Source organism: Acomys minous (assembly GCF_964271855.1).
Source record: "Acomys minous genome assembly, chromosome: 6".
Classification (NCBI taxonomy): Eukaryota; Metazoa; Chordata; class Mammalia; order Rodentia; family Muridae; genus Acomys; species Acomys minous.
Window position 1 is genome coordinate 101,858,833 of NC_140487.1, and position 10,775 is coordinate 101,869,607.

General features: G+C 48.4%; 1 protein-coding gene across 3 annotated transcripts; it reads left to right on the forward strand.

The window, feature by feature from the left end:
• Window positions 1–5,227: 5,227 nt before the first annotated feature.
• On the forward strand, window positions 5,228–10,199 carry LSM10 (LSM10, U7 small nuclear RNA associated). 3 transcript variants are annotated; one of them, XM_084786281.1, is made up of 3 exons: window positions 5,228–5,419; window positions 7,574–7,653; window positions 9,422–10,199. In XM_084786281.1, the coding sequence occupies exon 3, from the start codon at window positions 9,446–9,448 to the stop codon at window positions 9,806–9,808; it is 363 nt and encodes a 120-aa protein (XP_084642407.1). In that variant the 5' UTR covers window positions 5,228–5,419; window positions 7,574–7,653; window positions 9,422–9,445; the 3' UTR covers window positions 9,809–10,199. The 3 variants fall into 3 exon arrangements, with proteins under 3 accessions (XP_084642407.1, XP_084642406.1, XP_084642405.1); XM_084786280.1 differs by lacking the exons at window positions 5,228–5,419; window positions 7,574–7,653 and adding an exon at window positions 7,759–7,877; XM_084786279.1 differs by lacking the exons at window positions 5,228–5,419; window positions 7,574–7,653 and adding an exon at window positions 7,863–7,984.
• Window positions 10,200–10,775: the final 576 nt, after the last annotated feature.

The window sequence follows — 10,775 nt, forward strand, 5'->3', positions numbered from 1 at the left end:
GATCATTCAGCTTAGAAATGAGCACCTTTATCCACTGAGCCACATCACTGGCCTCTTCTCTTCTCTTTTCTTTTTGGTTTTTTGAGACAGAGTTTCTCTGTGTAGCCTTGGCTGTCCTGGACTTGCTTTGTAGACCAGGTTAGCCTCGAACTCTCGGCGATCCGCCTGTCTCTGCCTCCCGAATGCTGGGGCTAAAGGTGTGCGCCACCATGCCCGGCTCTTTTCTTTTTCTTTCTTTTTTTTTTTTTTAAATTGGCCTCTTTTTTAATGTCTTAGTTTACAATTCTAAGGGGTTTGTTGTTGTTTTGTTATTGTATTTTGTTTTTTGTTTTGCTTTTTGCTTTTTCAGACAGGGTCTCACTGTGTAGCTCTGACTCTCCTGTTACTATGTGGCCAGGCTGGCCTGGAAACTCACAGTGATCCCCTTGCCCCTGCCTCCCAAGTGCTGGGACTAAAGGAGTGCAGCTAAATTACAGTTCTACGTCATGTCAGGCTGCATTCATAGTTATCCTGAGGCACATTGATCCCCTGGGCTGCAGGTTAGATCCACCTGTTTCTGTGTGCTCCAGACACAGCACGTGCGTTCTGTTTAGCCTCTCAGCACTACGGCCTGCACCTGGGGACTGCCTGGGGAAAGGCAAAGGGAAGGTTCTGCGACTCTCCACACTTGTCACAGATGTAGATGTCACTGTCATCTGGGACTGAATCTAGAAGAGGGGACACATGCTGCCCAGAAATCCTGGTCTCCTCCTCCACCTGCCCTGCAGAGATGCTGACAATCTGAAACATACCTGCCCTCTCAGTAGATAAACAAGAGAGAGATACACATCTCTGCTGATGAAGCAATCCCAGAGTTTCATGCTTGTAGGCCTGCACAAATATTGAGAAAAACAAGTTTATTTGCATGCCGGTTAAAGCATGGGAGTCAGAAAGGGAATTAAAAAAAAAAAAAAAGCTGGTGTGTGACTCAGTGGTACAGCATAGCGTGTGAACCCCTAGGCTCCGTTTCTAGCACTGGGGGCAAAAAAAGGAACTCTACCTACAATTTCAGCTAAGTAATATACACAAGTCTCCATTTCAAATCAGACCAAAGGGTGCACCCACGCGTCAGGTGCTCTCTCACGACAAACAAATGAATGCATGAATAAGTGAATACCAAAAAGTTACAAGGGCCTCGTGCCCAACATGGTTGGAATTGGGACACTGTGCTCTGATCCCCCTCTCTGCCTCAAATTTACTGTGTTGTCTTGGGCCAGTTACCACATCAAGAAAGCATCAGTACTCTCGACTGTAAGAGAATGACATGACGGGCTTTAATCCCAATGCTTGGAAGGCAGAGACAAGCGGAACTCCATGAGTTTGAGGCCAGCCTGGTCAACAAGGCAATTCTAGAAACAGCGAAACCCTGTTTCAGAAAAAAAAAAAAAAAGGAAAAGAAAAAAAAAAGAGGGAGACCTAGTTCAATGCTATATCCCTGCTGACCCAACTGAGTGTGTTTAGTCTCCAGAGTCTAGTTATCATCCCAGGTGAGATGCTGGGGGTTTGAATGTTCTCCATGCAGCCTTGCACTGCTTCCCCCTGTGTTCACCTGCCCTTCTGGCCCTGTTGTGACTAAGACCTCTTCTCAAATTGTACCGGCTAAAGAGAGGACTCAGAGTACCCAAGTTCGAGTCCCAGAACCCACATGCTGCTTCACAATTGTCTGTAATTCCAGAATCAGTTTCTTCTGGCCTTCACAGGTACCAGGTACACACATAGTATACAGACAAACCTATAGGGGAAACATCTATGTACCTTAAATGCAAAAAATGTCAAAAATTGGCCCCTCATATTTGTTGTTTTGTTTTTCAAGACAGGGTTTCTCTGTGTTAGTCTTGGCTGTCCTGGACTCACTTTGTAGACCAGGCTGGCCTCGAATTCATAGCGATCCACCTGCCTCTGCCTCCTGAGTGCTGGGATTAAAAGCATGTGCCACCACGGCCAGATAATGCCCCCTCTTATTTTTACAGAGTTAGAGGCCCTAGAGGTAAAAGTGGCAAGGCTGTGGAAAAGATGAGACTTTACTAGTTGCTCAAAGCCAGGCGGTGGTAGAATGTGCCTTTAATCCCAGCACTTGGAAGCAGAGCCAGGTGGATCGCTGTGAGTTCGAGGCTAACCTGATCTACAAAGTGAGGCCAGGATGCCAAGGCTACACAGTGAAACCCTGTCTCGAAAAACCAAAAAAGAAAACAAAAAGTTGCTCAAAGAAAACTGGAATAAAAAAAAAAGGGGGGGGGGGGCTGCAGAGATGGCTCAGCAGTTAAGAGAACTGACTGCTCTTCCAGAGGTCCTGAGTTCAATCCCCACCAACCACATGGTGGTTCACAACCATCTATAATGTGATTTGAAACTCTCTTCTGGCCTGCAGGTGTACATGCAGACAGAGCACTTTATACATAATAATAAATAAATATTATGAGGGCCGGGCATGGTAGCTCACACCTTTAATCCCAGCACTTGGGAGGCAGAGGCAGGTGGATCTCTGTGAGTTGGAGGCCATCCTGGTCTACAAAGTGAGTCCAGGGCAGACAGGGATGTACAGGGAAACCCTGTCCCAAAAAACCAAAGAGGCGGGGGGAAAAAGAAGAGAAAAAGTATTTAGCTCTCAGTTCCAATAAGAAAGTCATTTTTTTGGTCCACATTTTGAGACAGGGTTTCTGCGTGTAACAGCCCTGGCTGTCCTAAACTTGCTTTGTGGACCAGGCTGGTCTTGAACTCACAGATACCTACCTGCCTCTGCCTCCCAAGTCCTGGGATTAAAGGTGTGTGCCACCACGCCTGGCTAAAAGTAACCATTTTTAAAGGTAAAACTTTGGCTGAGGTTGGTGACACACATCTTTAATCCTAAAACTTTACATTTTTATTTTATTATGTGTATGAATATTTTTCCATACAAATGTCTATGCACCACATGCATGCAGGACCCACTGAAGTCAGAAGAAGGCATTGGGCCTCTTGGAATTAGAGACAGCTATGTGCTGGCATGTGGGTGCTGGGAATTGAACCTGGGACCTCTGGAAAAGAAGCAAATGCTCTACCCATTGAGCCACCTCTCCAGCCTCTAATCCTGCGGCAAGACGATGGGAGAGTTGTGGGTTCCAGATCAGCTTGGACTACACAGCCAAACCTTGACTCCAAAAATAAAAAACAAGGTAAGATGAGTATTACTGGCTGGCACTTGCTTGTAATCTCAGCACTTGGGAGATAGGAACAGAGGATCAAGAGTCCAGGAGCAGCTGGGCATGGGGCGCACACCTTTAGTCCCAGCACTTAGGAGGCAGAGGCAGGTGGATCCCTGTGAGTTCGAGGTCAGCCTGGTCTACAAAGAGAGTCCAGGACAGCCAAGGCTACACAGAGAAACCCTGACTCAAAAACAAACAAAACAAAAAAAAAAGTTCAGGAGCAGCCTCAGCTACAGAGGACCAATGGGTGCCTTGGCACATTAACATGTGACACCAACACCAGCACTGAGCTGAAACAGTTGTCACTGGCTCCAGATTTAAAGCCTGCTAAGCCCTAAGGAGGTCACAAGTCCATAGAGTACTTAACAGGGATCAGAAACAGTATCTGTCTTTCAAGTCATCTGTCCTGGGCAGCAGACTGCCCCCTCCTACCAAAAGGAACAGTCACAGATGGATTGTCCTACACACCTGTTGTCAGCAACCTGCAGAAGCCCTTTGCTTCCTTCCCTGACTCTGACAGGGCTGTGGCACATCACGGAAGCACAAAAGCTGGGCCTTTCTTCTACCCCACAGTCTCACTCCCACCATGAGCTGAGGGTAGCAGAGCCCGACTAGTCTCAGAACTCCGGAGTGGAATCAGGAGGGTCAGAAATTCAAGCCTGGGTTCTGGAGAGATGGGTCAGCAGTTTGGCTTGCACTTCCATCGTGTACAACTCCTCCCCCCAGCACACACAATTTAAAAAAAGAATTGGGAGCTGGGCGTGGTGGCACACGCCTTTAATCCCAGCACTCGGGAGGCAGAGGCAGGCGGATCTCTGTGAGTTCGAGGCCAGCCTGGTCTACAAAGCGAGTCCAGGACAGCCAAGGCTACACAGAGAAACCCTGTCTCAAAAGACCATAATAATAATAATAATAATAATAATAATAATAATAATAATTGGGGAGCAAGGGACAGGATCTTACTTTGTCTCCCTGGCTGGCGTGGAAGTCAGAGAGCCATCTATTTTTCATGCAGCTGTGTTTGCAGCATGGTACAACAGCACTAGAAAACAGAAAAGAGCCAAGAGGCCAAGTTCAGAGGCACAGACCTATAATCCCAGTTCTTGGGGGGGCAGAAACAGGAAGATCTGGAGTTTAGAGACAACCTAGGTTACATGAGACCCTGTCTCGAAAGTGAAATGACGGGGAGCAGGGTATTGAGAGGAGATGGCTCAGCAGTTAGGAGTACTGGATACCGAATGCTCTTCCAGGGTAGCCGGGTTGAGTTCCCAGCACCCACATAGTGGATTATAAGCATCTGTAACTCCAGCTCCAGGGGATCTGACACCACCTGGCCTCCTCAGGCACTGCACAAGCATGGCGCACTCACTACCTATGCTCAGGCTCTCACACACGCACATAAAAGAAATAATGTAAGCCGGGCGGTGGTGGCGCACGCCTTTAATCCCAGCACTGGGGAGGCAGAGGCAGGCGGATCGCTGTGAGTTCAAGGCCAGCCTGGTCTACAAAAAGAGTCCAGGACAGCCAAGGCTACACAGAGAAACCCTGTCTCAAAAAAAAAGGGGGGGGGTGAAGGGAGGGAGGGAGTGCAGGTGGGAAGGGGAAAAGGACTTCATGATTACTGAAGGTACCCAACGTAGGTAGTAAAAAATAGTGGTAGCAAGCACAACAAAACAAAAAACAAAACAAAAATTCTACTTTGGGTAAGGTCTAGGTGAATTTGTCCCCTGGTGATTTCTAAGTACCAGAAGGACATGAAAATACGCCACAGAGATGCCTGGAGAGAGGACATCTGTAGAGCAGTCTGGCTGAGTGCTAGGCACGGGGTTTTGAGTGGCAGAGAAGGCTGCATGGAAGCAGGCACTGCGTCCAAGAAAACCTGATAAAGCCCTGTCACCAAAGGTTACTTAGCAGTCTACTCCCTGTAGTTTTACTGCAGATGACACTCTGACCTAGATTCTGATAGGAATAGTTGCCTACTTTTTTTTTTTTTTTAAAGGGAACTTGGAAGCCATTCCAACTGGTTGAAAGCACCCGTCCTTCCCCAGGGCCTGTGAAAGTATCTGCTGGGTGACCTTTGGATTAGGACCAAACTTCACACTTCCAACAGGAAAATTCTGGAATTTTCTCTGTGAAGATCCGTGAGGTTTGATCACCCCTGTGCAGAACACAGATCGTTTGCTTCTCTTTCCTTACAGGTTAGGCCAACCTGTCTGGGGAACACAGGTTGGAGAGTGGGGGCATGTGTTGCTGTTGGTTTAAAGCTGGCCAAGGAGTAACCACTGACTTACTAAAATAATAAATATTAAATAACACTCTTTGCCAGGCGTGGTGGCACACGCCTTTAATCCCAGCACTAGGGAGGCAGAGGCAGGTAGATTGCTGTGAGTTCCAGGACAGCCCGATCTATAAAGTGAGTCCAGGAGAGCCAAGGCTACACAGAGAAACCCTGTCTTGAAAAACCAAACCAAACCAAACCAAAAAAATTAATAATCTTCAACAGTGTGGGCTCTGTCTCATATTTGGGTACCCATAAATTAGCTTCCCCTCCCCAAATTCATCAGTTTGGGGATTGGCATAACACAGTGAGCAAAGCAGGCCTTACTCAAAACAAACAATACGATCAATTAGAGCATGGCCAGGGCCAGCACAGTGGCCTGTACGCATTGCCCCAGTATTTGGCAGGCAGAGGTCAGAAGATCAGGTTCAAGGTCCTCCAGGACATAGTGAATTCAAGGCAGCATGGGCCACCTAGAGACCCAGTCGCAAAACGAAACAAAAATTAAACAATCACATTTTAATAGTAGTTACTTTCCAGCCAGCAGAATGTGGTGGCACACACCTGTAATCCCAGCACTCAGGAGGCAGAGGCAGGCAGATCTTAGTGAGTTTGAGGCCAAGCCTGCTCTACAGAACAAGTTCCAGGACAGCCAGGGCTATAGAGAGAGTCCCTGTCCCAAAGAGCACCTACTGCTCTTGCAGAGAACGTGGGTTGGGTTCCATCAAGTAGCTCAACAGGCTCACAACTATAACTTCAGCTTCGGAGGATCAGACAGCCTCTTCTGCACTGCACACACTTTTTAAATAAAGATGTTATTTTTAGGAGCTGGATAGATGGCTCAGCTAATAAGAGCACATACTGCAACAAAAAAACAAAACAAAACAAAATAGCCGGGCGTGGTGGCGCACACCTTTAACCCCAGCACTCGGGCGGCAGATGCAGGTGAATCACTGTGAGTTCGAGATCAGCCTGGTCTACAAAGAGAGTCCAGGACAGCCAAGGCTAACACAGAGAAACCCTGTCTCGAAAAACAAACAAAACAAAACAAAAACAAAGAGCACATACTGCTCTTTCAGAGGACCAGAGCTCATGTCCCAGAACCATGCCACCTCTAGCTGCAGCTCCAGAGAACTGATGCCTTCTTCTGAACTCTGAGGGCACCCACGCCTCTCTCACACAGTATACCTTTACACAGACACACTCAAACAGGTAAAAAAAAAACAAAAAAAAAAAACTTTTTTTAAAGATTTATTTTATTACATATACAGTGCTCTGCTTACATGTATGCCTGCATACCAGAAGAGGGCACCAGATCACATTATAGATGGCTATGAGCCATCATGTGGTTGCTGGGAATTGAACTCAGGACGCCCGGCTAAAGTTTAGCAGCTAAACCATCTTTCCATAGCCCTGTGTTTTCCTCTTTGAGACAAGGTCTGTCTACATAGTCCTGGCTGTCCTGAAAAACTTTCTGTAGGACCAGGCTGGCCTCAAAGCCACAGTGATCCACTTGCCTCTGCCCCCGGAGTTGCTGAAATTAAGGAGTGTGCCACCATATCCGGCCACATTCCCGCAATTTTATTTATTTATTATTTAAATTTACTTAGGTTTTTTTTTGGAGACATGGTTTCTCTTTGTAGTCTTGGCTGTCCAGGACTCGCTTTGTAGAGCAGGCCGGCCTTGAATTCACAGCGATCCGTTTGCCTCAGCCTTCCTGAGTGCTGGGATTAAAAGCATGCATTTGGCTGGTTTTGGCTTGTTTTGTCTAGAAATAGAATCACACTCCATAGTCCTGGGTGTTCATGCCAGCTTGGTGCACAGTGCTCTGTCTGCATGTGCCCCTGCAGGCCGGAAGAGGGCATCAGATCACATTATAGGTGGTTGTGAGCCACCATGTGGTTGCTGGGAATTGAACTCAGGCTCTCTGGAGGAGTAGTCAGTGCCCTTAACTTCTGAGCCATCTCTCCAGTCTCTTCCTTTTTGTTTTTGTTTTTCGAGACAGGGTTTTATTACCGCAATTTTAATCAGGTGAAGAACGTTTACCCTGTTTTTTCGGATTATTTTCTTACAGATGTTCTCTCCCACGCAGCGCCATCAACATAGGATGCCATTATAATGGGGACACAGCTACAAGCCTAGCGCCTACAAAAGGTGGGAAACCAGACCGGGAGGGGGTTGGGGTGGGGGGGGAGGGGGTTGGTTGGATTGCGGCGCGCGGCCTCATGGGACTTGTAGTTCGCAGTCTGTGAGGCGCATGCTCCGAAGTGCTGGGGCGCCCGCGGTTGCCATGGCTTCTCTGAGCCGCGGTGGGTGGAGTCCCTAGACCAAGGCGGGTTTTGGCGACGTAGCGCGCAGAAGGCGGAAGACATCACGCGGTGGGTAGTAGGGTCGAGTGTGGGGAATCCTGGTGCGCTGGGACGCGAGCGGCCTCTTGCCTTAGCGCACCAGCTGCGGACTCTTCTTCCCAAACCCCTTACACGCGGTGAGGAGAGGGGCGCACTCGGCACCCTGGGTTTCCGGATGGAACTAACAAGCTTGACCGCTAGTGGCAAGCCCTAGGAAGTGGCAGAGCCGGAGCTAAAGTCCCGGCCTGCCTGGAGGTCTTTTTGGGTTTTGTTTGTTTTAAGACAGGGTGTCGTTTTGTAGACCAGACTGGTCTGGAACTCAGAGATCAGCCTGCCTCTTCCTCCTGAGTGCTGGGATTAAAGGCATGCGTCTTGGCTAGGTTTGGCTTGTTTTGTCTTGAAACAGTATCACACTCTACAGTCCCGGATGTTCTTCATGCCGGCCTGGAACTTGGGATGCTCCTCCTGCTTAGACCTGTAGAGTGGTGGTATTACAAGTGTGCACCACCATGTTTGGCTAGATTATGTATTAACAAGTACCAGGCAGAAGGACATAAATAAACTACAACTTACAGCAATGGTTCCCAAGCTCATTAGCACATTAGAATTATTTGGGGGGGAATCTTAAAAAAAAAAATGCACACCGGGCATAGTGGTCCACGCCTTTAGTCATGGCACTTGAGAGGCAAAGGTGGAGCCGGGCGTGATGGCCCACGCTTTTAATCCCAGCACTCGGAAGGCAGAGGCAGGCGGATCGCTGTGAGTTCGAGACCAACCTGGTCTACAGAGTGAGTCCAGGGCAGCCAAGGCTACACAGAGAGACCTTATCTCGAAAGACCAAAAAAAAAAAAAAAAAGAAAGAAAGAAAAGAAAAGAAAAAAGTAAAAAGAGAGGCAAAGGTGGACAGATCTCGTTGAGTTCTAGGCTAGCCTGGTTTACATAGAGAATTCCAGGACAGCCAGAACTATGTAGAGAGACCCTGCCTCTTATTTATTTACTTACTTACTTACTTATGGCTTTTCGAGGTGTGCACCACCACTGCCTGGCTTCTTGTCTCATAATTTTAAAATAGGATGTTTGGCAGGATGTGGTAACACACACCTTGAATCCCAGCACTTGGTGAGGAAGAGGCAGGTGGATCTTTGTGAGTTCCACGCCAGACTGGTCTACTTATCATTACATATCAAGTTCTAGGCTAGTCAAGGCTGTATAGTGAGATCCTGTCTTTAAAAACAACAATGAGCCGGGAGTGGTGGTGCACGCCTTTAATCCCAGCACCCGGGTGGCAGAGGCAGATGGATCTCTGTGAGTTCGAGGCCAGCCTGGTCTACAAATCGAGTCCAGGACAGCCAAGGCTGACATAGAGAGACCCTGTCTCAAAAAGCAAAAAAAAAAAAAACAACAATGAAAGCCTGGACCTCTCCTCCCTAGGCCCCTGGGATGTGCGGGACCTAAAGGCCAGGAAAAGTTTCCCTAGGTGACTCTAGTGCACAGCGGGGCCTCTGGACCACAAGTGTGGAGTTTCAGGGCTTGACAGTGGTCAGTTACATCTATCCGTGTGCTCCTGCCCACAGTGAGCAGCCAGCCCATGTGGAACGATGGCACTGAGCCACTCCGTGAAGGAGCGGACCATCTCTGAGAACAGCCTCATCATCCTGCTGCAGGGCCTCCAGGGCCAGGTCACCACTGTGGACCTTCGAGACGAGAGCGTGGCCCGAGGACGCATTGACAACGTCGATGCTTTTATGAACATCCGCCTGGCCAACGTCACCTATACTGACCGCTGGGGACATCAGGTCGAACTGGATGACCTCTTTGTGACAGGTCGTAATGTCCGATACGTCCATATCCCAGACGGTGTGAATATCACTGCCACCATCGAGCAGCAGCTGGCCATCATCCACCGCGTGCGCAACTTTGGTGGTCGAGGTCGGCGCGAGTTTCCCTCCAAAAAGTCATGAGGCCGTGTCCTCATTAAAGTTCCGCTACCACCTCAGGCTCCTTGAGAGTTCTGAGCCTGCTCCCTGCCGTTGTTTTTTTGTTTTTTTTTTTCCCCACCAGTGACCTGGTGTCTGACAGGCACCTGTCAAACAGCTGCCTTTCAAAGGGTTCCTCTTTTCAGACACAACTTGGGACCCAGAATTCCTCCTGTCTGTGGCCTTGTGGGTAGGTGATGTTCCCTCTGTAGTTGATCGTTCGCATCTGGGATCTCCAGTCACTGACTCTGGACTCTGGCAACGATGAAGGACTCTGCCAGTGAGGATTATTGAGTGTTTGGAGTGAATCACCTGTAACTCTTCCATGTTTCTTGACATTTGTTTCTTTTCTCATAAAACCAAACTTGGATATATACACGGCTGTGGCTGATCATCTCCCTGGTGTCTACTGGCCCCTTTGTAGTTCAAGAGTGCAGCTTGAGAGCTGGGGAGCACACCATGGTTTACTTGGTCTAGAATGTGACCCAGGCAGTAGGACTTGAGGTTTCCCAGGTACCATGAAAGAGATCTAGTGGAAAGTGGCCTTTTTTTTTTTTTTTTACTGCTGTTTACTGAAGCAGAGAGTCCAGAGACCCTTGGCCCCTACCCTCAGGATGGAGAGTTCAGCTAATAAGAAATTAGTCCCAGCCAGGCATAGTGGTTCACACTTATAATCCTGGCTCTCAGGAGGACCAGCCTGGGCTAACAGTGAAATCCTAGCTCAAAACACCAAAACAGACTTATTCTAGTGGTACACATGGTAGAATTCGCTGAAGAGCCGGAGGCAAGAGGATCATGACCTGAAAGTGGTGGCCATGCCTTTGACCCTAGCACTAGGGAGGCAGAGGCAGGAGGCTGTCTGAGTTCAAGGCAAACCTGTGCTACATGGTGAGTTCTATGGCTGCTCAGTAAGAACAAGAAAAGGTGAGCTTATGAAGCAGTAAGTCTCAGA